General features: G+C 44.8%; 2 protein-coding genes across 2 annotated transcripts; one reads left to right on the top strand and one right to left on the bottom strand.

Annotated features, from left to right (window-relative positions):
• Nucleotides 1-3,693: 3,693 nt before the first annotated feature.
• LOC112876126 (protein STRUBBELIG-RECEPTOR FAMILY 6-like) lies at nt 3,694-9,201 on the top strand. The gene is made up of 16 exons (XM_025940176.1): nt 3,694-4,045; nt 5,044-5,176; nt 5,271-5,342; nt 5,434-5,508; nt 5,586-5,657; nt 5,764-5,835; nt 5,952-6,023; nt 6,116-6,181; nt 6,263-6,328; nt 6,404-6,708; nt 6,797-7,080; nt 7,319-7,590; nt 7,872-8,007; nt 8,249-8,379; nt 8,493-8,649; nt 8,734-9,201. Exons 1-16 carry the CDS (start codon nt 3,943-3,945, stop codon nt 8,875-8,877), a joined length of 2,160 nt encoding a protein of 719 aa, XP_025795961.1. The 5' UTR covers nt 3,694-3,942; the 3' UTR covers nt 8,878-9,201.
• A 5,651-nt stretch (nt 9,202-14,852) lies between these two features.
• Nucleotides 14,853-16,336, bottom strand: LOC112878105 (protein sym-1-like). Its single transcript, XM_025942509.1, has 7 exons — nt 16,065-16,336; nt 15,868-15,955; nt 15,631-15,725; nt 15,461-15,533; nt 15,227-15,319; nt 15,045-15,131; nt 14,853-14,958 (listed from the first exon to the last, which is right to left on the bottom strand). Exons 1-7 carry the CDS (start codon nt 16,334-16,336, stop codon nt 14,869-14,871), a joined length of 798 nt encoding a protein of 265 aa, XP_025798294.1. The 3' UTR covers nt 14,853-14,868.
• Nucleotides 16,337-17,838: the final 1,502 nt, after the last annotated feature.

The raw sequence follows: 17,838 nt of genomic DNA, 5'->3' as shown, positions 1-17,838 counted from the left end.
AGTCATTTCATATTTTTAATTGAGTTGGCTAACACAAGGAAACTAAAGTCTCAGTACTGCCAAGCACTTTATAAAAGCTTGGAAAAGGGCGGTGTGCATGCACTCTATAGCCCGGTGGTTGGGGAGTTTTTCTGAAGTAAAGAATCATCTTAAAGGTGCAAACCTAGCTAGTGATGTTCACTACTGCACGTGATTGAGACAGCCGCGACTTATTTTCACTTCACTCCACAACATTCGCAAGCCATGGAAAACCCTTAGTTAACTGTTTTTACCAGTAATGTTTGCTCACATTTAACAATATCATCTATCCTTGAAATACTAACGGAAAAGTGGTTTCGACACAGAGGATTGACTGACTATCTTCACTTGATTATTGGATGTTCACTATGATAGCTCATCAGTCATCGCCATGTAGTAAGTTTAATCACTAAGAAGGAACCCTATCTGGCCTTTTGTTTTGCCAAGTGTATGGTAGATCAGCATGTGTGTCCGTCGTATTGATTGATTTTGACCAATGATAACAGTGGAACACTGTTGTTGCCGCTGTGCGATGGTATCGAACACACACGATCGATGTTTGGTGGAGCAGGTGGTGCCTAGCTTGCCACAAAAGGTATTCACAATAATCTTCAATCGACGATGTCCTCTCGTTGCCGTTAGTTGCAACGCTCCTATCCTCATATCGCGTTAAGGAAGGAACGAGCTCTGATGCGTTGAAGGCCTGAAAGATGTGAACTGGCTGGCTGATCTGACGCTAACATGCGTTTCTCTGGTAGGCATGTGCCGGTCGTCGAGGGATTTATTTGGACGGAACCTTGTGTTCCCAGGAGGTTGTTCAGAGTGGAGTTGGTAGAGAAAGCTCGGCCTTGCATTGTGTCCCCATCTGGCCATTATTTCATTCAATCTCATATATATAATTGGTTCTAGTGTGTCTGCTTGCAACACGAACTTCAGGACGAATTATATTATTTCGGAACTTTTTCACGGATCGCTGTGGATTCTGATGTAGTAAAGTTTACATGGATCGATGTTGTCAAAGAAAAATTGTTTATGTGGTGGAGTTGGTGGTCATAAATCAAGCATTGAAACTTCAGGATGGGATGAACTGAAGAAAATAAAGGATCATTAACTTGTCCCAAATTATATTCTAGAAGATCATGATGGTTTGATTTGTACATGCATATATATATATATATATCTCTTTTGTCTTCGTTAACCTTTATCGCTCTTTTTTTTTGCAAATATAAGTACACATACTATTATATACATATATATACACACACTCACCTCCGTTAACACTTTCAAGAGATTGAACAGATGGATCCTTAAATTAAGAAGCCACCACGATAGCCTACCTATCAATAAGCACGTCATCTAGCACCAAACAAATAGTTATTAGCTAGATATATATGTTCAACGACACTAGCTAATAACGTAAACATGTGCGTTTGGTTCACAGCATTATATATATTTTCTTTCTTCGTTTGCCTTGTGTTAGTAATTGCAAGAGATATGATGCGTCTCTGATCTGGCGACATTTGTTTTGCTGAGGTCCTCACTTTAACTTTCTCTCGTTTCTAAATAAAAAAGTAAAAGAAAGTACGAAATTGGGCACGGACAAAATTATAGCTTTTTGTTGGTGTGCTTGGCGATCAGTGTGGAGGTAGGTAACGTAGAGATGAGGCAAGACGGGCACGCTTTATCGGGTTCATTAACCTTGATTTGGGCCGTCCTTGATGTGACAAAATAAAGGTGGCAGCCACGCACTGATTTTGCTCCGCGTGTCTTGTGCTGCCACTCCATCGTTGTATACGTTTTGGCTCGTCACGTCCATCGCACGAGAGCGATCCAGGCCATCCATGGAGTGATCGGACGGCCAGGGACAACGCGCTCGGGCCCCCGGCGACCGACTGGGGCGATCTGATCTGACTCATCTCAGGCTGCCTGTGACGTCATCGCATTCGCGGTCGCTATATGCTACCAGTTACTATCACCGTACCGGTGAGTGGTCGCCGTGGGGACGGATGCCGTCTCATTTTCACGGAGGGGCCGGAGTGCGTGTGCACAGGGTGAAAGACTGACGTTGGTAACAGGTAAAGACGGCCATCGGTACGTGTGCACTACGTGAAAGACTGATATTAGTAACGGACAAAGATGCTATTGGTAACGGGCATAGCCCTCACCTTACTCTTTATGGGTTACCGATGACCGGCAATTGGTGCATGCAAAAAGTAACGGACGATGGATAACGTCCGTTACTAAAGGATCACAACTTGCACCCGGCTCCTACTGGGCCCACAATTATTGATAACAGTCTTTTAGAAAAGTTCGTTACGTTAATATTTCTCGTAACGGATAACTTATGCCCATTACCAATGGTACATTACCTAATTTCGCTTTTCACATAGTGGTGAAAGCTCCGAGGACACGCTCACCAGCTCCATGTGTACTGTTAAAGTAATTTTCCGATTGTCTGCACCAAAACGTGCTCATGAAATAGTTAGTGGAAATGCATGGGCACTCAAGCATTCTAATCCCTCCTATAGAAACCTCAATTTCTTACGTGTCATCATAGTTTCTCATATATACCTTAGACTACTTTTCTTACTGCAATACATCTGTAAATTGAAAATATTTCATTGATTGTGAAAGTAAATCTACACCACGACACCTATGACTTTATATTTTAGAATAAATATTTGAAGAGTTCCTGATGCATACAACACGGTCCATGCATGAAAGCAGAATCCATTGTGCTAGAAGAAAATAGTAAGACGTTGCCACGTTGGTTATACCACATTCGAGTTCTTAAGTTAGGGCATGTCGTTATTTGTGATCATGCCATAAATCATCTTCAGCTAGGCAAATGATATAAAACTTTAGTTACCATACCGTTAGAGGGCATAATGAAGTGAATCGGGTGGGGACGCTCTCCCATTGACCCTAAAAAAATAAAGTGACCAATGGTTTCTAGATAGCTTGCATTTATATTATCCCCTAATAATTTAAAAAACATGATAATCTTCTCAGTTTATATTATGACAAATACCCCACCTGATAATCTTCTAAATTTTGCTTAATATTATCTACTATGCAATGTGACTGTTTTGTGAACTCAAGGTTGGGCTTTCTTGGGGTTAGACGCCACTAGCAAAATACTAATGGTTTCTGCGAGACTGCAGCTATATGACAACCGAACCTACAACAACTGGAAGTTACTTTCCAAAATTAAGGACGACCTGTGTTATGGCATGCTCGTTGCGCTTTTGTGCTCTGCCCGACCCTGACCTAATGGAGGTTAGCAAACCATTGCAAGTAATAAGGTAGCGAGCAAGATTCTGCGATAGAGAATAGAACGATGGTTGCAGCCAGCGAAACGGATTCTCATGCCTAGTGGCTGTTTCGGTTAGTAGAGTATCCTATTACGGATTGAAACATGGAATGATTGGAACATGGAATTACTGCAAAATTGCTATCTGAGCATGATCTGTCTGTAGCCTCGGGTTGGGGCCGACCGTTGGATCTGAAGCTGACGGTCGGTCAGCACCGTAGGGGATTCAGGTTTCACTGGATGGCGGGCCCTACAACACTGTAGCCTCGGGTCCTCGCCTCGGCTCGAGCGCCGGGCGCGGCCGCTCGCATCGCAGTGCTCTGCTGCTCCCCATTAATATACTAACCCAAAGAATTCAGCAGCGCCGAGTTAGCAATTAAAAAGGCCCCAAAACTGCAGAAAACCAGGAAAACCCCGAGAAAATCCAGTATGAGTAGAATACTGAGGCCAAAAGGCGGGATTTTCTAGCCGAGAAAGGAGCTTTCTTGCCATTCCCATGGCCCTATAAGGCAGAGAGCGAAGACAGGAGAGAGAGGGAGAGAGAGAGACCATTGCTGTAGCCCTGTAGGAGAGGGCCTGAGGGAGAGGGAGGGAGGCGAGGCGGTGGAGCTATGGCGAGAGCAGCCTGGGCCGCATGGCTGCTCGTCCTCCTGTGCTGCGGCGCTTGGACCCCGCGGCGAATCTTGGTCTCCGCGGCCACCGACGCGAATGATGGTGGGCAACACACTGAATCCTGCCTTTTTTTTGTGATTGCATTTCTCTGCCTCTTCACGCTCCTTCTCACGGTTCCTGGTCGATATGCTTCTTCCTGTTCCTTCCGTTCATGGTCGCCCCGGGTTCGATTGGGGGCAAGGTTTCGGGCATTTCGCTTTGCCGCGGCATTGGGTGTATTTATGAGTTCAGTTGCTGCTCTGTTTGCTTGCTTCTTTGAATGCCTGTACCCATCATCTTGGTGGCTGCCGAAGTGCTGATTGGTTTGGGATTTGTGGAGACTTATTCTCCACCTCCCCCTGCTGCCGCTCTTCTCTATTCATCACCTGAATCTCGTGTTCCTGGGTGGTCAAAGGTAGTAGTTTGACAGATTTGGGACTTCGAGCTATTTCCCCACGCTTCCCCAATCACCAAGTGATGTGCACATGCTCTGATAAAACATTGTTGATTTATTTCATAATCTTTGATGGCCAATCTTGAGAAAATAATCTGATGCCCACTTTGAGAAAGGGACCTGCATTTGGTTGTTTGAAAAACGTTGCATCTATCTCCTGCTCCGATTCTCGAGGCTCTGAGCCAAATCTTGATGTAGCTTTTTTTTGTTCCTTTCTATAGTTCCAATGTTTCAAGTAAGTACAAGTTTGGTTGCTGAAAGTGGGGATTGTGCGGCACATGAGAAAGTGAGGATACTATCTGGATTTATGACTGGATTGAAAATGCCAATCTCTTATAGTTTACCCAGCTTTTTAAGTATTTGGTTTCTTGGTATTGACACAATAAAAACAGTAAGAATAGCCAATATAGATCTGTGATATCACCGCACCTAGAAGTTAGATCAGTTTTACTATTTGTGTTTGTGATTCATGTTGTTGGTCGTCATATCATGTGAATCTCAAGGCGTGACTTGTCCAACTTTCGATTTGCATGTACTCATAGTAGCTGATGTTTTATTCAACGACACGCCATATCCAATGTGTGATTCTTGTCTTTCTGCCATGCAGTTACTGCCCTCAACACGCTGTTTACCAGCATGAATTCACCAGGGCAGCTGCAGGGCTGGAAGGCAAGCGGCGGTGACCCCTGCAGCGAATCATGGCAGGGAATCACCTGCTCTGGATCCTCAGTCACTGCGATGTGAGCTTTACATAATCCATTGTAATCGCTTCCAAGCTCAGCTTACTGCTTTGTGCCTTTTTCCTGATGCTCTTTGTAATGGCTACCCTTATAGTAAATTGCCGGGATTGGGGCTCTCTGGAACTCTGGCCTACAACATGAACACCATGGATTCACTAGTGGAGCTGTGAGTTTCATTTGTGTCTCTCTCATGTAGTCCTGTTCTGTTTCTGAGAGTTCTACTAGTCGCTGACTAGCTTGCTCCCAATTCATTGCAGAGATATGAGCCAAAATAGTCTCGGTGGTGGTCAACAGATTCCGTACAATCTTCCAAATAAGAAGCTTGAAAGACTGTAAGTCCTTTAGATGCCGGCATATATACATCTTTTCATCTGATTACATGCTATCTGAGTGGATTGTTGCTTTGCAGCAATCTGGCAGGGAACCAGTTCTCTGGAGGTGTACCATACTCAATTTCGACGATGCCTAAACTTCAATACCTGTGAGTACATTTTCTCTGTTGTTTTTTTTTTGGTCGAAAACTGGATTTGTATTGAATTCCATGCTTATGTTTAAAGTTCTAAATGGATATTTCAATGCATATACAGAAACCTTAATCATAACCAACTATCAGGAGATATCACTGACATATTTTCCAACCTCCCAAGTTTAACCACAGTGTGAGTATTTCCTCTTTTCGATCCCATTGTAACCGTAAACTTGCATTATATACTCTTCTTTTTAACATTTCTATCATGCACCTCCTATGAATATATTTCTGTTGAAATTGCTACAGAGACCTTTCCTCCAATTCTCTTACTGGTAATCTACCTCAAAGTTTCAGTTCTTTGCCAAGCCTGAAAACACTGTAAGAAAGACATCCAATGGATTTAATTGGATCTGTTTCTTTTTGCTATTTTTGTCACTATAAAGCTGTAACCCATGTCACATTCTTCACAGGTATTTGCAGAACAATCAACTTACTGGCTCAATCAATGTACTTGCCAATCTTCCACTTGACGATTTGTGAGTAAATATATTGGCAATACATAAACTGTGTGTTTTAAATACTTTGCGCAATATCTTATTATATTTGTTTGAGTGTAGGAATGTAGCAAATAACCGCTTCACTGGTTGGATTCCTAATGAGCTAAAGAAGATAAATAGCCTACAGTATGTCTTATTCAACTCTTGGTTTTGTGATGACGCAGAGGGCTGCATTTCAACTAATGATGTGTCTGTTTACAGAACCGATGGTAACTCTTGGAGCACCAGCCCAGCACCACCACCACCACCATTTACAGCTCCTCCACATTCTCGCAGCAACCGTCGGAAAAGCCCAGGCCAGCACTCCAATGGAAGTAACAACTCAAGTTCTGGTGGAAGCTCTGGCATAGGTGCTGGAGCCATAGCAGGCATTATCATATCTGTTCTAGTTATCGGAGCAGTTGTTGCGTTCTTCTTGATAAAAAGAAAACAACGAAAAGGTGCAATGCCAGAACACTATGAACAGCGCCAGCCGTTTAATTCATTCCCTTCAAATGAAGTTAAAGGTGAGGTAATCTGATGTTTCATATGCCTAAATAGATGCTTTGATTTATTGTGTCATGCTGATAGTAGTACGGTTCTATAACATTGTAGAGATGAAGCCTATTCAGGAGGCTACCACTGTAGAGGTGGAGTATTTGCCTTCTCCTGCAGCAGTTAACCTGAAACCACCTCCCAAGATTGAGCGAAACCATTCATTTGATGATGATGATATTGCAAGCAAACCTGTTGCAAAGAAAAGTAATGCAGCACCAGTGAAGGCAACCGTTTATTCAGTAGCTGACCTACAGATGGCAACAGATAGCTTCAACATGGACAACCTTATCGGAGAGGGTACTTTTGGACGTGTGTACAGGGCACAATTTAGTGATGGAAAGGTAAACAACAGTACATTACCAGTAAGGTGTTTTTCATTTCTTCTTGACAAGAAAGATTGGATTTCACTCCATTAAATCACAGTTGTGCAAATGAAACTTTGGACACCATTGCTCCATACTAGTTCAACATTTCTGTCCTATTTTTACTTTTTTTATATGCTACAAATATTTTGGACAGCAGTTCAGTACTACTGTACTACATGATATATAACTTACCCTTTTCCTTTTCTCTAATTAGGTTCTAGCTGTGAAGAAACTAAACATTACAGCGCTGCCTAGCCAATCATCAGATGATTTCTATGAGCTGGTGTCCAACATCTCAAAGTTGCATCATCCCAATCTCAGTGAGCTTGTGGGCTACTGCATGGAGCATGGACAGCACTTGCTGGTTTTTGATTTCCACAGGAATGGTTCATTGCATGATATGCTTCATCTCTCAGATGAATATAACAAGCCACTCAGTTGGAATTCTCGTGTTAAGATTGCATTGGGCTCTGCACGTGCACTAGAGTAAGTGAATCTTATCTCTATTTCTCCCTGTCTCCTCTCTGTGATCAGCTGTTCAGTGTTCATGCTCCCCACCCCCCCCCCCCCCCCCCCGCGGCACCCCCCCCCCCCAACCACCCACAACACACACACACTTTATGCCATTATGATGATATACATTTGACAGAATATTATGTTGATCGAATTATATGTTTTATATGTTACCCCACAATATCTGCATTCTCCTTGGTTAATGAAACTCTGTCGGCAAGCATCTCATAATTACTCTGCATACCTTTCTGTAGGTATCTTCATGAAATTTGTTCTCCATCCATAATTCACAAGAACTTCAAGTCATCCAATATTTTACTGGACACAGAACTCAATCCTCACATTTCTGATGCTGGACTTTCAAGTTTTGTTCCAGATGCTGAATTCCAGGTAAAGCTCAAGGCAAATTTGCTCCAAGAAACATGTTTAGAAGTATATATGGTAAAGAATTAGTTATTGCTCATGGTCTTTCTGTAATGTTAGGTATATAAGTGTGTTTAGTCATGAAGGAACACCAACAGTTATTTGCTGGTTCAAAACAACCAATAATATAGTTGGTCTTAAATGATTTACATCAACATATCACATACAAGTCTATTCTTCATGTTGGTTCAAAATGAAACATCTGCAGGCTTCAGATCAGGGTTCTGGATATGGTGCCCCTGAGGTGGATATGACCGGCCAGTATACCCTGAAGAGCGATGTCTACAGCTTTGGAGTTGTCATGCTGGAGCTTTTGACGGGCCGTAAACCATTTGACAGGTACGCCTACCATCACTAGCTGCCTGCGCTGCTTCAACCAGTTGTCAATGGAGCATTTGACGATTCAGTTTTCTGGTGACCTGATCTGACTATGTTTCATAACATCATCGCAGCTCTAGACCCCGGTCAGAACAATCACTTGTCCGGTGGGCAACTCCCCAGCTGCATGACATCGACGCCTTGGACCGGATGGTCGATCCAGCACTCAAAGGCCTTTACCCTGCCAAATCCCTCTCCCGTTTCGCTGATGTTGTTGCACTGTGTGTCCAGGTATGAACTTCAGTCCCCAGGTACAACACGGTAAGTACATGTGTCAGAACAACTAACCATATGAACCAACCTTTGTTGGTGCAGCCTGAGCCGGAGTTCAGACCTCCAATGTCTGAAGTGGTGCAAGCGCTGGTCCGGCTTGTTCAGAGGGCCAACATGACAAGGAGAATGCTTGATGGCGAGGAGGCTTCTCGGCGACCGGATGACCAGGACCAGGAATTCGTCTAACAAGCGGAACAATATATATACATCTTATGCTGAACCTGCATACCATCTTACTGTTGTGACTGTTAACTTTTATTCCCCGAACGCAACACGTAATGCAGAGAAAAAGGAGGGGGAAGATAGCTGTTTCAGGTTCTATCAGTACATATTACAGGTTTTGTTTCGTATAATGAAATATACATGTTTGTTGTATGCCTCTGGTATCTAATGGAAAGCATCCACACGGGTTGCCTGGAGTAACCTTTATCGAGCTTAGATGGTAGCTAAGCTCCCGTTTGACAATGTGAATAGTATATGCAAAACATCGAAAGAAATATGGTTCCATTAGGCTATAATTGTGATTTTGGTGATTGTGTGATAACATGTCAATAAGAAATATGGTTCCATTAGGCTATAATTGTGATTTTGGTGATTGTGTGATAACATGTCAATGGGACAAACAAATTTGTGAGGTCTAACATTCGTAGATTTTCTAGATTCCGCAACGCACGCAGCTGGTGTGCTTCTTGCCCATGGATAAAGTTCAATCCACAGTGAAGATGTCCAAATCGCTGTGAAGGCGTCCAATTGACCACAACAACATTTTGGACAAGTGTCACCAGGAATTAGCCGACCGGTTAAACTGATGGTTTGAAATTTAAACTGACCGGTGCAGTTGAATTTGCAACGGCGATCAAGAACCGATGCTATGGACAGTAAGCGTCGGTTCAACATCAGATTGCTTTGGTGATGTGCACAAAAGCTCCAGAAGGGTTTGGATAAGAGTGCCTTGAACACTTGTTGAATCGACGGTCAAAAAAGAAGGCGTCGGTACATTGGTACTTCAATGTTGCAGAATATTTTTTGGAGTTAGAGATGGCTGCTTCAATAAAAGTTATCAACACCGGTTGAATCGATGGTGCGTTGGTTGAAGGCATCGGTACAATGACGCAAGCAAAAGAAGATATGGCAGAAAGAAGATCAATGGAGCTGCTCTCTAGCCTATATAAGCGCCTCACCCCGGATCATATGAGGCTGTAGGAAGCATACACACATTAAAGAACGTCTCCAAGCCATCCAAGTGCTTAGTGATCATATCCATAGGGTTTAGCACAAGCTTTGAGAGTGTTAGTGCTAGGCTAGCTCTAGAGAGAGTGAGAGAGCAAGGTGTTGCTGCCTTGTGGCTGGTTCCAGACTGAACCAAACTTGTAATCTTGGTGTATCGGCCCCTTGGAGTCTTTATAGCTCATCGGCAAGTCTTCCACTCTCCGGTTTGGTGTGGAGCGACGACGACGGCTTTGTGCGGGGGACGAGGAGACCCCTCCTTCGTGGAAAGCTCCGCAGTGAAGGCGACATCAAGGTGACTGGGGACTTGGCGTGGGCCTTAGTGGCCGAGCCTTTGTAGCAAATTAAGAAGAGTCCCGGAAGAGACTTTGTGACCGGGAAGCAATATTCTTTGTAAGTGATTCAACAACGTGGACTAGGAGTGGCTTAGTGCCTACCGATACCAAGGGACAGATCATCTCGTCAAAAGTTTGCTTCCTCTCATCCCCTCCTTTACGTTTCCGCATTTCGTACATGCAATTTATGTGCCTTTACTTTCATAGTGTAGTATCTCGCTAGAATTGGTCATAGATTGCAAAATTTATTTTGGGATGAGAGTTTCACACTAGATGAATTATAGTTGCACATCTAGATAGCTTTTTCTACATTATATTTTGTGCAACCTAGTTTGAACCATATGTTAAGGTTTTAAATTTGCCTAATTCACCCTCTCTTATGCTACGAGCACCATTCATGCAGTTTGAACGAACAATGCTACGATAGTCGTGGTTTGGACATGGTTATAGCAATATTTCAGGGGTGACGTCAGAAATTCCATCCTTATCCCTTGGTTTTGCCAAACAGTATCTTCAAACAAAATTTGAAATCTGGTGACTTGAACCTGACCGGAAATCCTATGAATGTTAAACTGCAATTTTTGTGGAAGTTCCGAACTTTAAATGAACTTATGAAGTTTGGCAAAAAAAGAAAAAGAAAAAAAGAAATGTCGTGCACGGGCAGTGACCGGTCCGGTCGAGAATCTCTCTAACGATAGTATTTTTTTTCGAATACGCATGACGGCTGCGCATCATTGTATCAAGCAAAGGATGGAAAAATTCGCAGGCCCAACGCCGAGTATAAAGCTCAGCAAGTTCGACCGGTGGACCGTTGAACTTAAGAAGAAAGAAAACACCGGCCTAATGCTAAACAAGCCTACTCCTCACATTTGAGACAACCCAGTCTTGTCGCTCCCGCTGCTACCCAGTTCCTGATCTCCTGCTTGATTAGCTGCAGGAGCTGGTCCACATACGAAGACAGCCGGTCGAAAAGAGTGTTCCGTTCCTTCTAGAGGAGCCAAATTACTAGCATGAAAAGAGTGTTGAAACCCTTCCGTCGTTCCTCCGCTTGTAGGCATCGGCTATGAGTCCACCATTCCTGTAAGTTGCCCTCGGTTACGCTTAAAAAACCATAGTCTCATCCTTTTCCTTCTTGGTCTCTGGATCATACGTATTATAAATGTGCTGCTTATAACTGGAACCAGAATCATCTCGCCACTTCCAGCTCCTAGGTCAATGATTAACCCTAAGAGACCCAAATCGTCAAAATTTGAATTATAAAAAGTTCATTTGGAATATAAGATTTTGGAAGGGATTTGGAACAAATGTTGTCTTTGAGATACCTGGTAGATTTGTGCAATTACCAAAGCATTTATTGGAAATCTTGCACTCGTTGATATCTAAAACAAGCACAAACAAATTAATTAATTTCATCCTTCTCACCAAAAAAAATAGTATTTTCATCCTTTTGGATATACTGGTATATGTTGCGTAGTAAAGGGCAATATAATGCTTAAGCATATGTAGTATACTACATCTTTCCCAAAATAATTGCATTTCTAGGATTTATCATGTAAATTAATAGTCACATAAAATTTCTAGATGCCCTTAATTAAATCTTTTAAGTAGTCAAGTGCTGTGGCATGCACCCTAGAAAATTGAAAAAAATTAAACAATTAAATATGCATGCACCATGAGAAAGGGGAAAAAAAATAAGGCAATTAGATGCGCATACAATTAAATCTTGCTTGTCCAAAAGCTAAAAACATACATTTTTTTGGAGGCAAATTTTAAACACTAGAGTTGTACAATTTTTTTTTTGAGACATAGGGAGTACGTTGCCTAGCAGAAGGTAATGCTACTGTACCGCTATATTTGCATTCTATGCTCGGATGTCAAAAATAAGCATACACACATTTACCCTTTTTTTGGTAAGTTACACATATTTACCTTGATATCCTTGGGCGAGGTAAGGATTGCCTAGGTAACCCTGGTCACACATGCAGACATAGCCGGTGGTGTGCTCGAGGCTGTGCCTCTTGTACTTGTTGGGACCCGTGGTGGCCCTGCAGGTGCTGTGGCTGCTGTGGCACGCCGCGCTGTCAAGATGCCGAGGGCACGTTGCATCCTGGGGGCGCGCAGCCTGGGGGCGCAGCACGTGGGACCCCACCTCCCAGTCCATGACCAGCTGCTTGGAGAAGAGGAGCCAGCCCGGGCGACATACGCTCCAGCCACGGCGAGGCGACTCCGGCAATAGTAGCAGGGAGGATGAAAAAGAGGGAAGCGGCCGTGCGGTACCAAACGAAGCCAGCAGTCCCGCGTGAAATCAAGGCAGGTGCGGCAAGGCTCGCTCCCTACCGAACGATTTCACGAAGAGCGGCGAATCCGCCTCCGCCCTCGCGAGGAGCTAGCACCTGAACCAAGGCAACCATCCCACGAAGGCGAAGCCGAGGATCCGGATGCTCGAGTTCTCATTCCTCATGCTCCTCCACTCGCAGTCAATCCACTGGCAACAAACAATGAGGGACTGGGGTCCGGCTCGAACGAGCCGAACCTGGGCTCTAAGAGGCCTACTTCTACCAAGCATTGCTGGAGGCTTTGCCATTTGGTCTTAGTGAAACAGCCAGAAGTCCAGTACCGCTATTTATAGCCACGCCGGGGCAGGGCATCGCCGCGGGGCTAGACGGGCCAAAACTGAGTAGCCAACATTAAAAAGGCTCACCTGCCCCGGTTCCCGTCAACGACTGCGGGCCCGACAGGACAGCACAAGACAAGACGGGGCAGACAGATGCAGGTTGTGACTGAAGCAAGCGGCAGGCATCATACAAGCCCCAAGGTGAGCGAAGGACGGGCGCAGCAGGAGAGCTCGCGCTGGATGACTCAACGATCGCCAGGGTTGCCGCCGGCTACTATCGGCAGACAACAAAGACAAGACCCGATGAGAGAGCGCCTGAACCAAGGCGTCGACGTAGAGTACCCTCCGGACACGACAACTGATCCTCTGCGCAAATCTCTGGTTCGCCTAGAGGCTCAGGGACTACACCCATTGGGTGCGCTCGCGCGCACCCACATGAGATAGGAAGAAAGAGAGCTCTCATCGGTCACGTCGATCAAGGTGCGAAGGCGAATACGTCAGCAGGACCCTCTGCGCGAATCTCTAATTCGCCCAAAGGCTCGGGGGCAACACCCAGTGGGTGCGCTTGCGCACACCCACATGAGCCTGGCAGGGGCAAGACCCACCCGAGTCACGTCAAACCAGATGCAAGACTGGGGACGTGTCCGGACCGGCGCGTGACTCGAGGCTTGGGTTAAGCGAAGCCCCAGCACGGCTCACCGAGCCGCGCAGAGGCTCGGGGGCTACTGTCGGGGGCGAATATCACGGATCCCCCGAAAGTATGTTCCTTAGGAAGCTAATTACTGTTTAGCTCTCCCGCAATATGCGGCTCAACCTAATCAAGGCTGTCGTATGGCCACGAACGGGCCACCGGAAGGAAGGGCACCGACGGCCCAGTACCAAGCCCAGAAGAAGGGTACGAGCCACCTCGCCTGACCACCAGAGGACGGGCTCTGCCTCGCCCAACCTAAGGATGCGAGCGTGACCTCGCCCGACCCCTGTTAGAGAAGCCCCGCCTCGCCCGACCCGCAGGGACGTGGGGCCCTCGGGGTCTCACAGAATGACAGGTCGTGCCAGGGGTCGAACCTCTAGCGCGGGGCAAGTAAGGACGTGCCTCGACATGACCCCTGGAGAAGATAGGCCATTACCACAAGTCCCGGTCGTCCGCCACACCGGAGGTCAAGCCGTAAAATGCACCGGGGGCTCACACCGCCCGTCGTGTTGGTGCGCACGTCTCCCACCAAGCACGCTGGGGGGCCCGTGACGCCCGCCCTGTTGAGACACACGTCGCGCCAGGGAGCGGTGCAGGGACACCCCATCGTCATCTACAGGACCAGCAGGGACCACGCGTAGGGAGGAGGAAAAACGGGATCCCGGCGACCTTTCTCTCTCTCGTGTATCCGACCCTTGTCTCTTGGCATATAAAAGGGAAGGGGAGGACCCCGTAGGGAGGAGGATTTTTTGGAACACTCACTCACCCACATAGCATTTCGCCACCAGAGACTTGGGAGCCTGTTTCCTCTCTCGGCCATTTGTAAACCCTATTTTAAACCAGTGCAAGAACACGAGCAGCTCAAACTAGATGTAGGGACATTCCACTTGAAACCAGTATAAACCTCTGTATCTTCCTTGCACACCATCCAGACCAGACGAGCAAACACAAATTCACTAGTCGGCAGTCTGAAACACTGACACATCACCTACCATAAAGTAACCAGGAAAGAGAAATATGTGCATGCACGATCACAGACTCACAAATTCACTGGTCGACAGTCTGAAACACTGACACATCACCTACCATAAAGTAACCAGGAAAGAGAAATATGTGCATGCACGATCACAGACTCACAGATATCCTGTTCTAGGAAAATTGCTTGCATGACAGCCATCAGCAGGAAATGATGAATAACCACATTCAAGCGTCAATAGGGAAAGACATGTCAAACCAATTTTATGTTTACTTACTACTTTTTTGTAAGATAACCATTCCTGTGAGCCTAAAGCCATGGTAAGATAGACCAGCTAATAGTACCCTTTTGCAATAACCTCCTTGTGAGCCTTAAATGATAAAATCACGTTCCACGCAAGGGCTACAAAATTAGCAGCAAGCACCTGAAAAAAAAATGCAGTAAGTTGGTGAGCGCAAGACACAAAGCATGCTAATATGACAACTTGTGAACATGAGTATCTTCAAAGACCTGAAACTTCTGAGGAACAAAGTAAAAATTCAGAAACTGAAACGGTATCCATAATTGCCAATTTGCCAACACTGATGACAACCATTCCTGTGGATGTCAGCAATGAAAACTAGATAGCAAGAAAAGAGTATATGCATGTCGCACCAAGGGCAAAAGAGTATGGAAAGGCAGGTTCAGCTCACCAGCTTAAGCTTTGGCACTACAAGAGAGGGCTTTCCTTCCAAGGTGACTAGTAAGCTCATAAAAACGCCGATGAAAATGGGAGAGAAAATGAACTGAGCAGGAGAAGATTAAAAAAACATCAGAAGCAAATACATTAATTGTAGAAACAAAGAAACTGAAGGACCCACAAGAACATTACATGACTACAGTATATTTCCTTGGGGTTGCAAGGGAGAGAGGGAAAAAAGGCAAACCTGATCGAGTATAAGGCGAGCAATGGCACCTGATGCTCCGCTGATTGCCACTAATTTACTCAAATGAATGTACCTGCATATGAAGACCAACTATCAAACAAAATAGCAGTACAGAGAATGTTGGCTCCACTACGTATTGATAATTACGTTTGCAGCTAAGAAAAGATTACCAGACATGTAAAGTTGGCCCCACAAGTGCAAGTCCCAAAAATATGAATACAAATATTCTCCTTAAATCGAGCTCTAGAACTCGATCAATCACAAGATGGAACAGAAACAAATCCCAACAATTTGACAGTTTCGTGGTACACAAACAAACAATAACATAGTAGTACTAGGCTGCCTGAAAGTCACTGCGAAATCCATGCTGCATTGCATCAGACTGAAGCCAAATGCTGCAACTGTACCTGGCAGATGAGGTCCTCGGCAAGAGTTAGCACAGCAGAAGTGACCGCCTTAGTTGCAATTGGATTCTTATCAAGAGACATCAAATACCTGCATAAATACAGTTTTAAGATTGGCACATTGGGATTCTCAATTGCGTGCCAGGGAGCCAGCAGCGGCAGGCAGAGCATAAGACATACTGAGCGCAGAATTGAATTACCATGCCAAGAAGAATTGCCAATCCTTCGCATTGGTAGCGCTTCCTCCACTGGTTCCTGCGTCCGGAGCGGAATTGCTGCAGCAGGAGGCGGCATGGAGCTGCTGGAGATGACCGGCCCCGGCCTTGCGCGGGTGGGTGGCGGCTTGGGTGGAGAGGGTGGCGAGTTGGGGAGGAGGAAGAGCAAGGTGGCAGGAGTGGAGATGAAGCGAGAAGGGCCTCGCGGAGACGGGCCGGGGCACGAGGAGGAGCGCAAGGACGGACGCCATGGCCATGGCAGCATGGCACCTGCAGCTGCCTGCTATGGAGAATGGGGTTTTAACTTTTAACCAAGCGTTTCCTCGCTAGTTTTAAGAACCTAGTTTATGTTTCTCTTCGAAAGAAAGCGCAAACAAGCCAAAGCGTAACCGTAGGAGCTAGTGGGCTCATTTGGGCTCTTTCCTTGAGGCTCATTCATGTGCACTAGAACATCAGACGCGCTTTGCACGCCCCATCACTATCATTATAATAGAAACAATAGAAACGAATGTACATTTCATATCTATCATTTGCACCAGATTTGTTTAAGATTAAATTCAACTTCTGATTTGTCATTGATCACGTGGAATGCAAACGTGAACTCCTGCTGACTCTCAAGTCTCAAGATGTAGTGTACCCTTCTCGCTTGCTCTCAGCATCAAGTTTTGGGAGCGCGTCCACCTGGCCGGCATCGCAGCCAGAAAGAGAGAGTAAGCTCTGCTGCCTTAGGCATAGCATAATCTAGATGTTACTAAGTAAATCATCTTTTTCTAAAACGGTACCTTAATTGACCAGCAATGCGTGAAACTAAAGTTACAAAATTATTAGCAACATGCCATTTTCCAAAGAACTAAAATGGCAATCAAGAAAGCAACAAAGGCAGTTTCTTTCAACTGCATTGATGTACATTATTACGACCATCGAAGAGATTGTCGTATACTTAAATGAGTGATGCGAATTGAAAATTGACCTTGCAACTAAGTTCTCAAATAGCTTAATGTGCAAATAATAATGCAGGTAGTACCTAATACACGTGAAAGCATCTGAGTGGTAAAAATGATATGCGCTTCTGAGCTCATGATTATACATCTGCACCATGAGAAAATAGTCAAGAAAGTTTCCATCTAAAGATCGCTCTACTGTTAAAATCACACGTATTCACAATATTTGTTCACTTCTGAGTTTGTTTTGATCTGGTACCTATTGCACAAAGAACAGAAAGATTATGGGACCAATACAATTACCATTACCTCTAGTAAGAATAGACTCATCATGTTCATCAGGAAGAAAGCGATCCAGATATAGTTTATTTACAGTATGGTGGAAATCTTGAAGGTTGAATTCCTCACAAGGTCTATACCCAGTCTTTAGCTGGTTGAAGTTTAGATGTAAAAAAAAAGTATAGCAATGTCAGGATAGTGTAGTAGGGATGCATCTAAGCATGTGGATTGAAATAGACTAATAAACCTCTACAAAAAGACAGAATTGTGTGATAATAGGGTCAGCTAAGGTCACACTACGTTCGCTGAAATGAATTGCCATCAGTTGTAAGTTGTCCACAGGGGCAACAGATGCATGTGCATCCTGCTATCACCAGCTGAAAAACATCTGCATCAATTACTTCCGAAACGTGACACGGGGAAATCAAGCAATCCCAAATCTTAAATAATTGGTAGCACCCACAATCATTTATTAACAGGGATAAACAGGCTTGTTTTATAGCAAACATAAGGCAGAAAATGGATTTTCCCCTCTGAAC

This window comes from Panicum hallii, chromosome 9, assembly GCF_002211085.1.
Source record: "Panicum hallii strain FIL2 chromosome 9, PHallii_v3.1, whole genome shotgun sequence".
NCBI classification, from domain to species: domain Eukaryota; kingdom Viridiplantae; phylum Streptophyta; class Magnoliopsida; order Poales; family Poaceae; genus Panicum; species Panicum hallii.
Note: the sequence above shows the minus strand (reverse complement) of the source record. Positions and strands in the feature narration are given on the sequence as shown.

Bases quoted from the DNA above. Each gene is read 5' to 3' on its own strand.
- LOC112876126 (XM_025940176.1), top strand. From the start codon at position 3,943: ATGGCGAGAGCAGCCTGGGCCGCATGGCTGCTCGTCCTCCTGTGCTGC. The intron at 5,509-5,585 runs GTAAGTCCTTTA...GTTGCTTTGCAG, and splicing joins AATAAGAAGCTTGAAAGACT to CAATCTGGCAGGGAACCAGT. The intron at 6,024-6,115 runs GTAAGAAAGACA...CATTCTTCACAG, and splicing joins TTGCCAAGCCTGAAAACACT to GTATTTGCAGAACAATCAAC.
- LOC112878105 (XM_025942509.1), bottom strand. From the start codon at position 16,336: ATGGCCATGGCGTCCGTCCTTGCGCTCCTCCTCGTGCCCCGGCCCGTC. The intron at 15,956-16,064 runs GTAATTCAATTC...GTATTTATGCAG, and splicing joins TGGCAATTCTTCTTGGCATG to GTATTTGATGTCTCTTGATA. The intron at 15,726-15,867 runs GTACAGTTGCAG...TTTCTGTTCCAT, and splicing joins CCGAGGACCTCATCTGCCAG to CTTGTGATTGATCGAGTTCT.